Source organism: Phyllostomus hastatus, unplaced genomic scaffold (genome assembly GCF_019186645.2).
Source record: "Phyllostomus hastatus isolate PE091 unplaced genomic scaffold, TTU_PhHast_1.1 phas_contig_40, whole genome shotgun sequence".
NCBI classification, from domain to species: domain Eukaryota; kingdom Metazoa; phylum Chordata; class Mammalia; order Chiroptera; family Phyllostomidae; genus Phyllostomus; species Phyllostomus hastatus.
Window position 1 is genome coordinate 16109404 of NW_025333872.1, and position 15612 is coordinate 16125015.

A 15612-nucleotide genomic window follows, 5' to 3' on the forward strand; every position below is an offset into this window, starting at 1 on the left:
ACCTTGGGACCTCACAGTTCTCCCAGGCACCATCAGCTGCCCCATTCTATTTTCCAGTCTCGTTGATGGTCTGCCTGAAATCTCTTTCCATTCAAAGGTGATTTTACTTTTGGGAAAAGTTAGAAGTCACAGGGTACCAAATCTGGGCTGTAGAGGGGCTGAGTCACCTGGGTGAATCAATGTTTTGCCAAAAAACTCTGCATGAGATGCGGTGTATAAGCAGGCATGTTATTGTGATGAAGCTGCCAATTACCAGCAGCCCATAGCTGTGGCCTTCTAAATTATCAAATAGTTTCCACAGAGTAATGTTCAAGCTTAACACAAAATTTGATGCAGATTCATTACTCTACTTGCTCAGTCATTTTGAATGTGACAGCCACACAGTACACATGCTCACTCAATGGCATCTACTACCCCCACTGACTAGTACAATGAAGTCATCGTTGTTCACAAATGTGCATTTCATCTCACTCTCCTTAGCTGCCAGGTTACATTAATGTGATGCAAACGTTTCTTGTTACATTAACAATGGTTAGACTTCTTCCCGACAGACATCATATCTCACTGAAGATGCCAGTTAGCATGGAAGGGCAGCAGTTGAGGAGGAGGGAAGCATTCAGTAGGGTCTTAGAGAATCAACTTCTAAGTCTTGATAGGCTCTAGGAAAACTGAATACAAAGGATTTTTCAGATATGCCCTTGGAAACAGTACTTAGTGACCAATGACTTTTTATTGCACTATCACTAAAAACGCTTGGAAGATTTCACTGAAAGTCAGGAAGGAAAATTTTACTTTGAGAAGTTTTTAGATGTTCACAAAATTTGTGAAAAATTTATCTTCCGAACAGCATTTTAATACTGAAAATATTTTTCTTGATGTCAGTTGTATCAATTTCTACTCAAGTAAATCACATACTGCAATGTTTTTATGTGATCTGTATATAAAGAATTTTAAAGAATCCACAGAAACTATTAGAGCTAATAAATGAATTTGGCAAGATTACAGTATGTAGGTTCAGGGACTTAGGGCCAAGATGGAGGCGTAGGTAGATATACATTGCATTCTGACACAACCAAAAGAAGGACAACAACAAATTTAAAAACAAAAAACAATCAGAACTGCCAGAAAATGGAACTGTATGGAAGTCTGACAACCAAAGACTTAAAGAAGAAACATTTATCCAGACTGGCAGAGGGGCAGAGATGGGCAGCCAGGGTGGAGAGGGTGCGCAGTATGGCGGTGGCTGGACCGGGTGGTTCCACATTTGTGTGCGGATAAACCAGGAGGAAGAACTGGGGAGCAAGACAGACCATGTAATCCAGGGTTCCAGTGCAGGGAAATAAAGCATCAAAACCTCTGACTATAAAAATCTGTGGGAGCTGTGGTGGTGGAAGAAACTGGGAGCCTCACAGGAAAGTTCATTGGAGAGACCCACAGGGTCCAGCAACGTACAAAAGCCCACCCACCCGGGAATCAGCACCAGAAAGCCCCAATGTGCTTGTGGGTAGCTGGGGAAGTGACTGAAAGCTGGCCCACAGCCGAGCAAGCAACATTGTTCCATCTCTGACCCCTCCTCCACATACAGCACCACAATGTAGTGACCTGGGTTGCTCAGCCCTGGTGAATACCTAAGGCTCCACCCCTTACAATGTAACAGGTACACTGAGAAAAAGAAATATGGCCCAAATGAAAAAACACATCAAAGCCCCAAAAATAGAACTAAGTAATGAAGAGATAGCCAACCTATCAGATGCAGAGTTCAAAACACTAATAATCTGGATGCTCACAGAAGTGGTTGAGTATGGTCACAAAATAGAGGAAAAAGTGAAGGCTATGCAAAATAAAGGAAAATGATGAGGGAACAACAGTGAAGGGAAGGAAACTGGGACTCAAATCAATGGTTTGGAGAAGAAGAAACGAATACACTTTCAGCCGGAACAGAATGAAGAACAAGAATTCCAGAAAAATGAGGAGAGCCTTAGGAACCTCTGGGACAACTTTAAATGTTCCAACATCTGTATCATAGGGATGCCAGAAAGAGAAGAGGAAGAACAAGAAGCTGAAAACTTATTTGAAAACATAATGAAGGAGAATGTCCCCAATCTGGAAAAGGAAATAGACTTCTAGGAAGTCCAGAAGGCTCAGAGAGTCCCAAAGAAGTTGGACCCAAGGAAGCATACACCAAGGCACATCACAATTAAGTTACTCAAGATTAAAGGAGAGAATCTTAAAAGCAGCAGGAGAAAAGGAGACAGTTACCCACAAAGGAGTTCCCATATGACAAATCAGCTGATTTCTCAAAAGAAACCTTGCAGGGAAGAGGGAACTGGAAAGAAGTATTCCAAGTCATGAAAGGCAAGGACCTACATCCAAGATGACTCTGTTCAGCAAAGCTTTCATTTGGAATGGGAGGGAGATAAAGTGCTTCCCAGATAAGGTCAAGTTAAAGGAGTTCATCATCACCAAGTCTTTATTATATGCAATGTTAAAGGGACTTATCTGAGAAAAAGATGATCATCAAAAATCCAAACACTAAAATAACAACAAACTCACAACTATCAAGAACTGAACCTAAACAAAACAAAAACAAAGCAAACAACTAGAACAGGAATAGAATCACAGAAATGGAGATCACGTGGAGGGTTATCAGCAAGGGGGGAAGAATGGGGGAAAAGGTACAGGGAATGAGAAGCATAAATGGTACATACAAAATAGGGGGAGTTTAAGAATAGTATAGACATGGGGAAGCAAAGGAACTTATATGTACGACCCATGGACATGAACTCGGGGGGCAGGGATGCTGGTGGGACAGGGGGCAGGGTGCAGGATGGAGGGGAACAAAAGGGAGAGAAAAATGAGAGAACTCATAATAAAATATATTTTTAAAAAGATTACAGTATATAAGATACAGTATATAATATACAAAAATTAGTTGTATTTCTATATACTAGCTTTGAGCAATCAAGCAGTTAAATTAATAAAAAATTAATTTATGAAGCACCAAAAATAATAAAATAGGAATAAATTGAATAGAAATGCATAATAGATACACTGCAGACTACAAAACATTGTTGAAGTTAAAGAAGACCTTAATAAATGGAAAGACACCTTTTGTTTACAGACTGGAGGACCTTACATTATTAAGATAGCAGTACTTCCCAAGTTGATCTACAGAATCAACTCAGCCCTGTTAAAACCTTATTGGGCTTCTTTGCAGGAGTTCATGAGTTGATCTTAAAATTCATATTGAAATATCACAGATCCAGAATTGCCAATGCAGTCTTAAGGAAGAACAGCCAAGTTGGAGGACTCACACTTGCAAATTTTAAAACTTGACTGCAAAGCTACAATAATCAAGACTGTGTGGTTCTGGTATAAGGGCAAATACACAGATCAGTGGAATAGAATTGGAAATTTAGAAATAAGCCCTTTCATTTATGGTGAACTAGTTTTTAACAAAAGTACTAAATAAAACAATTAAATGAGGAAAACCTTTTTAAGTGCTATTGGGGCAACTGAATATCCATCTGCATATAAAAGAATAACGTTATACTCCTGCTTCACACTACATACAAAAAATAACTACATGGAGCAAAGACTGAAACGTAAGAGCTAAAACTCTCGTAAGAAAACATAGGGGTGCATCTTCATGACATTGAATTAGGCCTTGGTTTCTTAGATACAACACCAAAAGCCCAGAAAAGTGGATAAATTGAACTGTAGCAAAATTAAAGACTTTTGCACATCAGGGGGCACCATCAAGGAAGTGAAAAGAAGTGAATATTTTCTCCTACAGGTGGGAGAAAGTACTTGAAACTCATATCATATAAGGACAAAATCACAATCATATACCACTTTACACCCACTGGGTGACTGCAATCAAAACGATGAATGAAAACAAACGGTGAGGATGTGGAGAAACTGAAGCCTTGACATGCTGTTGGTGGGAATGTAAGATGATAGGCCCCTTGTTTGAGGGGGCAAGTCTTCCTCAAAACATTGGACATAGTTACCCTGTGACCCAGCAGTTTCCCTCCTAGTTATATATACCCAAGAGGATTGAAAACATGTCTACGCAAAAGCTTATGCACACGTGTTCCTAGTAGCATTATTAATAATACTCAGAAGGTGAAAACAACCCAGATTTTTATCAGTCGATGAGCTGATAAACAAAATATGGTATGGCGTTTCCATATGATGGAGTTTTATTCAGCCATAAGAAGTAATGAGGTACTGATACATGCTACAACACAGATGAACCTTGAAAACATGCTAAGTAAAAGAAGCCAGGCAGAAAAGGCCACATATTGTATGATTCCATTTATATGACATGTTCAATGTAAGCAAATCCTTAGAGTCAGAAATTAGACTAGTGGTTGGCAGCAGCTGGGGAGGCAGGGAGGGGCAGTGTAAGGTGTGACTTCCGAGAGGCACAAGTTTATTTTTGGATGATGAAAATTTTCTGGAATTTGGTAGTGGTTCTGTTTGCACAATCTTAGGCATGTACTAAAAACCATTGAATTGTATACATTAAAAGGTGAATTTTATACTGTGTGACGTAGAGCTCAATGAATGAAAGAAAAGGATGGGCCTCAGGCATACTTGAAGCCTGGTGCTGCGGAAGGATGACACTACACCTGGGAAACTGGCCTAGTGTATTCTCACCAGAAAAACTGTAATATAGCCTTACGAGTAATGCTTTGAGGTCATTTCGTCTCAGTTACTCACACGTGGTGACCAGGCGGTATACGTAGCCAAAGCCTCCAAAACGTTCAGGTGATGTGGAATGGGAGTGAAGGTCGGGAGGGGACAAAACCTTGTGGGAACTCGTGGGGAACTTTGAGGGTCAGGGAAGCCTCTGCTTTGCTTTGGGTGCGTGCTGCTTTGTTTTTACTTTGTGTGTCTATCTCCATGAGATGCCAGCTGCTTTGTTTTTACTTTGTGTGTCTGTCTCCATGAGATGCCAGATCCTTGGCAATAAAAGAAACTAGTATCTTTAAAAAAATAAGTTAACCTAAATATATCTAAACATCTTTACTCTGTTTAAAAACATAGCATATTTTAAAGGAGAAGAAGTATAGGTAACGGACAGGCATAGTATCCAAAACATAATTGTCAGTCACTAAATGGTTATTTGCAATAAACATTTAATTATGAAAGTTTGCTAATAGAAGCAGAACCAGTGAATAGCCCTGGGTTCTCTGGGAGATTGAAATAGAGCACGTGGGTCTGACTTTGTGACTGCTACCCTAGGGGATGGTGACCTTAATTTCAGTGGGCTTGAACTCAGTGAGCCACGTGGCTCCAGCTAATAAGGCCTCCTGTAAGGCTGCTTACCCGTAATGTATTAGTGCTTGCTGCCTAAGAGGAATAAATCTTATTTTTGAAAACTGTTATCACATTTAATGCTCTTTTGTGAGGCCTTGGAGTTTCTATAAAATGTGTATTGTTTCAAAAACAAATAAAAATTTTAGAAAAATATCTGGAACAAAGGCACCATAAAGAAATATGTAACCTGAGATTTCTTAAATAATAGTTTCATTTCTTTTTTTTAATAAGGTTTTTTTTTAAAGATTTTATTTAATTTTTAGAGAGGGAAGGGAGGGAGGGGAGAGAGAGAGAGAGAGAAAGAGAGAGAGAGAAAGACAGAGAGAAACATCAATGTGCCATTGCTGGGGGTTATGGCCTGCAACCCAGGCATGTACCCTGACTGGGAATTGAACCTGCAACACTTTGGTTCGCAGCCTGCGCTCAATCCACTGAGCTACGCCAGCCAGGGCTAATAGTTTCATTTCTAAAAAGCAGAAATCAGTGAGTGCTTAAGCAATTCCCCCATCTCCATCAATATTGTTTCCCCCAAATATCATTGCCATGAATCGTGTAGAGTTTGTTTTAATGGCTTTATAGTGTACTGCCATTTGTTTTCTTGGCCTATCTTAATTTGTTTTATTTTTTACTTTCTTAATGATTTGGGCCACCAAAATGGGAAAAAAAAACTCCAAGAGGATTAAAGATCTTTTTTTTTTAAATAGTAGAGAACAGATGTAAATTCTTTAAAGTAACCATTCACCCAGTCCCTGAAATAGAACCCTAAAAATACAGTTGACCTACATTCTGACTTACAAAAGAGTGTCACTTTTGTCCCTGCCATCATGAACTGTGTAAAACTTCAAGCGTTAGTGTGCTTAGCAGAAAGACTCCAACACTTTTCCTGCAAGGCTTGTTAGGCTTTCTTTTAACCCCACCTGGTGGGAGAGAAGGTGGGAGTGACAGTGAGAATAGAAAATCATGTCTTTTTGTGGGAGAAGGTTGAGGTCATGCCAACAACACTGCATAGATATTTAATTGGTCAGAAATTAAAACCAAAGGGTAAAACAACTGTTAATAGGGGAGTGTTTGAAAACATTCAGGTGAGTGTAGATGGTGAGATTTTATGCAATTTTAAGAAACTTGCTAGTATATACAGGTAAGTGAGACAAATCTGTTAAGGGAGGAAAGCAAAGTGTCAAGTATGTATAGGATGCTACCTTTCATGTGAAGAGGAGGAGAATGAGACTATATATTCATGTCTGCTTGTCTTTACATCAAAGAAAACTCTTGGGTGAGTGCAGACATAACTAACAAAAATGTGATTTCTTGTGAGAACGGTCCCGGTGGTGGGAAACCCGATAGATGGGGGACAAAGATGGGAGAAAAACTTATTACTGAATACTTTGTTTTATATATATATTGATGTATTACCTAATCACAAAGTTGACTTAGAGATTGCAGAAGATAGTGATTAAAAATGCAGATTCCTTTTCTGGCCCATGTGGCTCAGTTGGTTGGAGTGTTGTCTCATAGAGCAAAGGGACATGGGCACATGCCCAGGTTTTGGATTTAACCCCTGGTTGGTGTGCATACGAGAAGCAGCCAATCGGTGTGTCTTTCACATTGAATTCTCTCTCTCTCTCTCTCTCTCCCCCCTCTCCCTCTCTTGCCCCCTTCTCTCTCTTTCTCTTTCTCTGCCTCCCCTGCCTTCCCATTTTCTTTAAAAGCAATGAAAAGAAATGTTCTCAGGTGAGGATAAAAAATTTAAAAAATGCAGATTCCTTAGAGAGACCTGGCTTTGCCACTCACCAGTTGTGAGACCTTGTTCAAGTTCCCTCTCTCTGCCTTAGTTTTCTCGTCTGTAAAGTTAATTTTTGTGAAGCACCTACAACAATGTGTCATGTAGCAAGCTGCTGATATCGTTATTAGTGGGAATATTAAAGATTAGTAATTCTCATATTATACCTCAAGTGTCTAATTTTTGTCACATTTGTAAAAGTGTCAGAAATACCTATCACTTTTCTTTTGTCCATATGATGTCATGTTGTAACTGAAGTGGCTGCTAAATGCATGTGAAGTTTGGGTTTTCTTGTTTCTCTGGCCCTCTGAAGTAGACAGAATTGGGCTCACATCTTCCACTCCAACCCTCTCAGCACTGTGTTCTTTTTTAGGTGCTCTAAGAGATGCAAAGATATTTGTATTGAACTGACTGGGTTTCTTTGTTTGTCAGGGGCAGGGGGGGCACTGTACTGAGGTTTCAGCTGAAGTTGCTATATTCTGAAAGACTAGGAAGGGAGATCATTCATTCATTCATTCATTCCATTTTAATTTATGTCTCTGGTCTAAACCTGCATTCAGGCAGATCCCATTTTATATCAGCTGGTTCTAGAATAATCTGGAGAACCACGTTTTGGGATGGGCTGGTAGAATTCTGCATTTGTTCTGAAACTATCCTAAGCAAGAACTGATGAGCATCAAACCCTTGCTTTTATTTTAGAATCAGTTAAAATGATTCTCTGAACTGGGAATGACTGGTCCTTATTATATCTGAGGTTTGGACTGTATGGGAGGTGGGAATCTGTAGTTAAGGCTGTTCCTTTGCTTTCTCTTCCTTGTCCTTCTCATTGATCTCCAGTTATGGACAGTATGTGGTTAGTTAACAGCTGGCCAATGCCAGTGGCTCACCATCTGCAGGGCCTGTTCTTTGAGAAGTGTTTTGTAGTAGAGATGACTTCTGTGATTAATAGTATCTTTTAGCAATCTTTTAGAAGACCCTGACTCAAGTACATGCACTTGTAAGGTACCTGACTGCTTAGGAACAGAGGATGTTTCAAGGAAATAAGGCACAAAGCTCGCCCTGTAAACGTGACTGGAAAATATGTATGCCCTACTTGCCATAGTACATTTGATTATATTCATTCCAGGGGAAATTGAGATAGAGTGGTGAAGCATCTCAGCTGAGCAAATCCAGCTAGTTAGTGAGGGACAGCCCAGGATTTGAGCTCAAGCATCTGGAATCTCACCTCTGAGAAGTAACATGCTCTTTTCAGAGTGGTACTTTTCATCCATGGGTCCATGGTGTGTGATTATGATGTTTGAGTTCTTCATTTCAAATAGTTTAAAATTATGGGGAAGTGTTGCCTCAGAAAGGCTATTATTTTATATATGTTAATTTTTGAGTTTTGAAAGGACACCAAAATGATACTTCTTGTAACACCTGTACATTCACCTTTTTCCTACTATCCAAAAACAATAGGAACCAAGAGGTTTTGTAGTCAGACCCTTTTTACTGAAGAGGATGTTATATTTGGATGTTAATGTGTAGGAGTGGGAACTATGCGTTTAATCTAACATGACGTTATTACTGAGTTACATATGTCCACAAATGTGTTGGCATTTTTATAGTATTTTCACTCAAGCGTTATTTGCTTTTAGTAACTGTGGCCTATGCCTTTTACCTTTCAGACAATATTTAAAGATAATTTTAAAATGTGTATTGTATTTTTAAAATGACATAAACCAACAGAAACTCCACTGCCCTGGCCGTGGTTAAGAAGGTAAGACGTATTCCGAGAGTCCCAGAGAAGAGTGCCCCCCGTTGCCTCAGGGCAGTGAAGCAGGAGGCTGCAGTTTTGACTTTCATCCAGATTTGAACTGTGGCTTTGGCACTTTCTAATGGACCTCACACAAAGCCTCACATTCCTAATCCTGCTATCCTAGTGTTGGATTGTTACTAATTACAAGATGGTGCGTGTGAGGAGCCCTGCTCAGCACCACCTGCCAGAGGCAGCAGGCAGCTGTCCCCCAGCTGTATCCTGTGTGTTTCAGGCAGGACGCTCATTCAGCACACTCAGCACCGAGGCCAGTAAAACTGCTTTCTAACCTGCCTTTGATGAAGCCCATTGAGGAAAGCAGAACTTGACTCCTTGTTTGAATCAAAGGAGAACTTCTTGCTCCTTGTATTAGTGGATGTCTTTAGTGTGTCAAAATAGGTGTGAAAATAATGAATGTATAAAATGACAGTTCTGCCAGTGAGTTTTAAAATACCATTGTGAAAGTAGCCAAATGAGTACTACCTCCCAACAAAATTGGCTAGGGATGGCATGAAAACTTAAAATGGAAAACAAAGCCCTTTGTTTTAAAATCTTTACTTTTAAAATGACTTTTAAAATATTACTTATTACCCTTATCAACTGACTGCTTTTGGAAGCAATCATTATTTCTTTTGTGTAAAAGTTGGCCCAGATAAAGTAGAGCTAGGTAGCTTCAGCTTTCCACCTGGTTACATTTTATTTGGAGAATGTTAGTAAAGTAATAATTACTTATTAGCAGGGATTTTTATTTTTCAGAAATAATACATTCTAAAGAGTTTCATTTGTTTGCTTTGTGAAAACTGTTTTTCAGTTTTCTAAAATTGGAGGAGATACAGGATTCATGTATGTCATAGTATAGTTCAAATACATTTTTAAGCAAATGGGCTCTAAGTATGTAAATACACTGTTCATGCAATCAAGCTTACATTTTCCAATGTTTTGAAACCAGCTTTGTTAGTACTCATGATTCTGGTTTGTATGTTGAAAGGAGAATAGAGGATTAAGGGAGATTAGAGTGTTGGGATAATGCCTGACTTCTGTGTTCTGTGGGCTGACACAGAAATTCTCCAAATCTGGATGTTACTATGGTAATATTAGCAAAAACTTGAGTTTTCAGTCAGTATAGAGCTTAGTACACTGCCTGTTGGAGTAATAAACAGACCAGTCTTCTTTGTGCTAGTGCTGACATCACTTGGGATGCTGAGGTTTCTGGTGATTCAGAATTGCCACCCAGTTATTCAGTGTCTGGGGAGGACATCTGTCTCCTTTCATGGCCCTCCTAATAGGTGTAGATTACACTGAAGAGGCAATAGAGTCTGCTGTGAAAAGCGTACCATTCAGGGGTTTAATAGAAATAAAAGCAACATCACTATAGCTACATTTATTGAGTTAGGCTTGTGTCCCAGGCATCATGTGAGGTACATTATTGCATTTTCCTTAATGCATTTATATGGCAGTTATTTCCATAGAGCTCCTGCCACTGGCTCTATGAGTTTATGATTTAAGTAGAGCACTTGCACTCTGGGTTGAGGTGCCCACAACTTTCAAACAGGAATGGTTTTTCTCTGGTATTTGGAAGAAGAGCTCTGAGCTCCATGACATTAAAGGTGTTACTGCTTTTTTATGGTAACAGTAAGTTTTTCACTTTTTGAAGTCTAGGAGCACATGTACTGCTTCTGTCTTGGTCGTGGGAGTTGTACTCTTTCAGTGACTACTAGTGAGTTATTTTCACATATTAAATGAATGAGATAATTTGAATGAGGGTGCCTTGCAGTGATGATACTACGCTTTTTCTTTTAAAATTAATATCTGGGAGGTGAAGATTATGTTGTTTTTAACGGGACTAGGGGTGGGATGGTGGTCCAAGTTTTCCCCTGGGAAGTGACATACAGGTTTTATCAAGAATTGCTCTTTAGAGTGTGTGTTATGTGGAGGGGGAGTAGGAAGAATTTTCCATCAGGAATTTTCCTTATACCTTTTTCTTCTGTTCGTTCCTAGTCTTTATAACCTGGCTTCACTGGAACTGAGAGAGAATCTTCTTACATATCTTCCTGAGTGAGTCTCTGGGGGAAATAAGAGGGAATTTTGTACCAAATGAATTTCTTCAAGCATTTAAAAAAAAGTACTACAATATTTTGTCAAAAAGAGATTCTGTGTCTCGTGGAAGGTTTGGGAGATGCCAGCCTTCTCTTAACGGTTCTTCCGATGCAGTATTAATACAATCCTAATTAATCTTATTTTTGGAAACTAGTTTTAAGTGAGGAATATACATTGCTTGGCAGTTCTAAGTATTCTCTAAGAGCACTTTTTGTTTTTTTTTACTAGCTCTCTTACCCAGCTACGGAGACTAGAAGAACTTGATTTAGGAAACAATGAAATATATAATTTGGTAAGTCCATATTGAAGAGTGGTTTGAATTTAACTTTTTCCTTAAGCTATGCACACAAAATATCTTGAGGGAGATCAGTAGGGATGCTTATAAACCAGTATTTCCGAATATGTAGCTTGACATCATTGAAGAATGTTCTCCAGTTCACACGGATTAAGAATGGTGGTTCAGGGTGTGGAGGGTCGGGAGTAGAGATGATGAGTGTACCTGGAAATGACTAGGATTCTCGAAGGCTGTTGGTGCTATTAGGAAGGGGGCTTGATATTGGAGGGATGACAACAAACATCCTCTATGATACCCAATAATTAACTGTTGAAATAGGATTCTTTATTTCTTAATGGAAGACTACAAGTTGGATTTTTGTTACCATAACATTATTATTATTTTTTGTTTGTTTGTTTTAGCCAGAATCAATCGGAGCTCTCTTACATCTGAAGGATCTCTGGTTGGATGGAAATCAACTGTCAGAATTACCTCAGGTAAGTGGTAACTTCCCGTTTTCTCTCCCAAAACGTGGAACAATAGACACCACCACCCTCACGTGTCCCCTGCTTCTACATGAGATTTTCTGTAAAATGGATCTCGTCAACCAAAAACATATTGAGCATCCATCATGCTGTATGGCCATAGGAAAACTGAAAGTCTCAACTCACTATTTCTAAAGATAGTAAATATATCCTTTAGTTTGTGAAGTCTTAATCCTTGATACCCATATGGTTTACTTTAAGACCAGTAAATTTATAAATTACCCCAACACCTGATTCTTTTTTTTAGTGTATTTTATCGATTGTGTTATTACAGTTATCCCAATTTTTCCCCCTTTGCCTCCCTCTGCCCGGGACCTGCTTCCCTCCAGCAATGCTCCCCACCTTAGTTCATGTCCATGCGTCATGCATATAAGTTCTTTGGCTTCTCCATTTCCTGTACTTCTGTTAATATCCCCCTGTCTATTTTGTACCTACCAATTATACTTCTTATTCCCTGTACCTTTTCTCTCATTCTCCTCCCTTGCCCTCCCCACTGATAACCCTCCATGTTATCTCCATATTTATGACTCTGTTCCTGTTCTGGTTTTTTGCTTAGTTTGTTCCTGTTTTTATTTTTGTTTTTTAGATTCAGTTGTTGATAGTTGTGTTTGTTATCATTTTAATGTTCACACTTTTGATCTTCTTCTTTTTCTTAAATAAGCCCCTTTAACATTTCATGTAATAATGGCTTGGTGATGATGAACTCCTTTAGCCTTGTCTGGGAAGCACTTTATCTGTCCTTCAATTCTAAATGATAGCTTTGCTGGATAGAGTAATATAGATTATAGGTCCTTGCTTTTCATCACTTTGAATACTTCTTACCAGTCCCTTCTTGCCTGTAAGGTTTCTTTTGAGAAATCTGCTGACAGTCTTATGGGAACTCCTTTGTAGATAACTCTGTCCTTTTCTGTTGCTACTTTTAAGATTCTCTCATTATTTTTAACCTTTGGCATTTTAATTATGATGTGTCTTGGTGTGGTCCTCTTTGGGTCCAACTTATTTGGGACTCTGTGCTTCCTGGACTTATATGTCTATTTGGTTGGCCAGATTGTGGAAGTTTTCCTTCATTATTTTTTCAAATAAGTTTTCAATTTCTTGCTCTTCACTTCTCCTTCTGCCACCCTTATGATTCAGATGTTGGCATTTTTGGAGATATCCCAGAGTCTTCTTATTCTCTCCTTGTTTTTTTAAATTTTTATTTCTTCATTCTGTTCTAGTTGACTGTTTAATTCTTCTTTTTGTTCCCGGCTTCCTTCCTTTCACTGTTGGTTCCCTTTGAATTTTTCTTTATTTCACTTACTGTAGCCTCTATTTTTTCTTTTATGTTTTTGCCATACCTAGTGAGTTCTCTGAGCATCCTTATCACAAGTGTTTTGAACTCTGCATCTGATAGGTTGGCTATCTCCATTTCGTTTAGTTTTTTTTCTAGGGTTTTGTTCTCTCTTTTCATTTGGGCCATATTTCTTCGTCTCCTTAATTCTGCAGCCTCACTGAGTTTGTTTCTGTGTATTAAGTAGAGCTGCTTTGACTCCCTGTTTTAGTGAGGTAGTTAAGTTGTATGGGGTGGAACCTTAGGTATCTGGCAGGGCAAGGCAACCAGCTTCACTGCCTGGTGGCTCTGTATGTGAGGGAGGGGTTGGAGCGGGGACAGTGCTGCTGCCTGGCTGCTGGAGCCTCATTTGGCACTCACCCTGTTTCCAGTCACTTCACCCATTTCCTGTGTGTGACTCGTATCCCCCTAGCTGTTGCCCTGGTGTTGGTTCCCAGAGTGGGTGGGTTTGTGTCCGTTCTAGGACCATGAGGCCCTTTAAAAAGACTCTCTTGAGAGACTGGCAGTTTCTTCTGCCACCCCAGCCCTCACTGGTTTTTACATCCGGAAGTTCAGAAGCTTTATTTTCCTGGTGCTGGAACCCTGGGCTGCGTGGTCTGGCCGGGAGCTGGCATCACTTGCTCCCCAGGTATCCTTCCCAACTTTTAGCTATCACACATGAATGTGGGACCGTCCATTCCTCTGACTGCCCCTGCCTTGCTGCCGGGGCACCATGTTCTCTCCTCCTCGGCTTCCGGTCTCTTCCCTCCTACCCGTCTGGATGAACATGGCTTCTTTAAATTACTGGTTGTTGGACTTCCATACAGTTTGATTTTTTCTGGCAGTTCTGGGTGTTTTTTGTTTTGAGGTTATTTGTGATTCTTCTTAGAGTTGTTCAGGGAGGTTAAAAGTGTGTCTACTTATGCTTCCATCTTCACTGGCATCCCCCCCAGGACCCTTGATTCTGATGGTATACATTTTTGCCACTCTTTATGATGTAGCTTTTGGCATAATTTTGATCACATTTTGCCTTGTAATCGTTGCTATAGCTGAAACGTCATGGAGTTCAGGTGCTTTCTACTGTTACCAAGTATGAAAACCATGTTCCAAATAAAAAAGTCTTGTATAGACTTCTGAATACATTGTCATCTTGTGGTGTCCCAGTAAGCAGGCCTGCCTTCTGGTTAGTTAAGAGAGAAAAACTTAAGTAAGCAAACAAATAAACAGCAATAAATGGGCATTTTCCTCTTATTTTTTTCTATTACTGAATTTTATTCTTTGGTGTATAATATAGCCAGTCTTAAAAATAAGGGTAGATTTCATGATGGTCTGGGTGCTATTTGAAGGTAATTCTGATGCTGCCGCTGCTCATCAGTGACAGCCAGCCGTGATGGGCCATGTACTCTAGGCAGGGAATGCCGTATGAACACGGGGAGGTCTTGACACTAGAAAGAAGTTCCCCAGTAAAGATTTAATTGTTGTAGTGATAGCACTGGGATTTCCATGATAGCACCTACAACTAAGGGAACTAGGAACTAAATTGATTCTGTCTGTGGTCTTGGCTGAATTTGTGAAAAGGAAAGGGCAACTGATGTGGGTGAGGATTTGATTAATACTTAGATTGCTCTAGAAAAATATGAGAAATCCTGATTCAGAGAATTCTAGTTACTTAAAGGGACAAAGGGTGACAAAAAAAAAACCCCAGGAAGTTGTCAGGAAAATAGCAAAACATCAGTTATTAGACATAATAGGGGGAGATTATATGTGCATACAGATGTGCATAAATGATTATGTGCACAGTGCCACATCTAAACACAAAAAATTAAAAGACCAGTGATTGTGTTATTTAAACATCTTGGCTGGTGGACCAGGTGGTCCTACATTTGTGTGCAGATAAACAGGAGGAACAGCTAGGGAGTGAGACAGACTGCGCAACTCAGGGTTCCAGTATGGGGAAATAAAGCCTCAAAACCTCTAGTGGTAAAAACTAGTGAGGGTTGTGGTGGTGGGAGAAACTCCCAGCCTCACAGGAGAGTTTGTTAGAGAGACCCCCAGGGCTCTAGAACATACAAAAACCCACCCACTGGAGAATCGGCACCAGAGGGGCCCAATTTGCTTGTGGGTAGTCGGGGAATTGACTGCAAGCTGGCCCAGAGCTGAGCAAGCAGCATTATTCCCTCTTAGACCTCTCACTGACATATAGCACCACAACGCAGAGAAGTGGATAGCCCTGCCCTGGCAGATACCTAAGGCTCTGCCCCTTACAATGCACCGAGAAAAAGAAATATGGCCCACATGAAAGAACAGATCAAAGCTCCAAAAATAGAACCAAGTGATGAAGAGATAGCTAACATATCAGATGCAGAGTTCAAAACACTGGTAATCAGGATGCTCACAGAAATGGTTAAGTGTGAGCGCAAAATAAAGGAGAAAGTGAAGGCTGTGCAAAGTGAAATAAAGGAAAATATACGGGGAACCAACAGT

At 39.8% G+C, this 15612-nt stretch overlaps 1 protein-coding gene across 1 annotated transcript in view; it reads left to right on the top strand.

Moving 5' to 3' along the window:
- Window positions 1–15612, top strand: part of LRRC1 (leucine rich repeat containing 1) — a 140030-nt gene that overhangs the window by 95132 nt on the left and 29286 nt on the right. The window contains exons 5-7 of the mRNA XM_045844096.1: window positions 10902–10958; window positions 11229–11292; window positions 11697–11771. Of these exons, the coding sequence (XP_045700052.1) occupies window positions 10902–10958; window positions 11229–11292; window positions 11697–11771 (196 nt within the window). The remainder of the gene's footprint in view (window positions 1–10901; window positions 10959–11228; window positions 11293–11696; window positions 11772–15612) is intronic.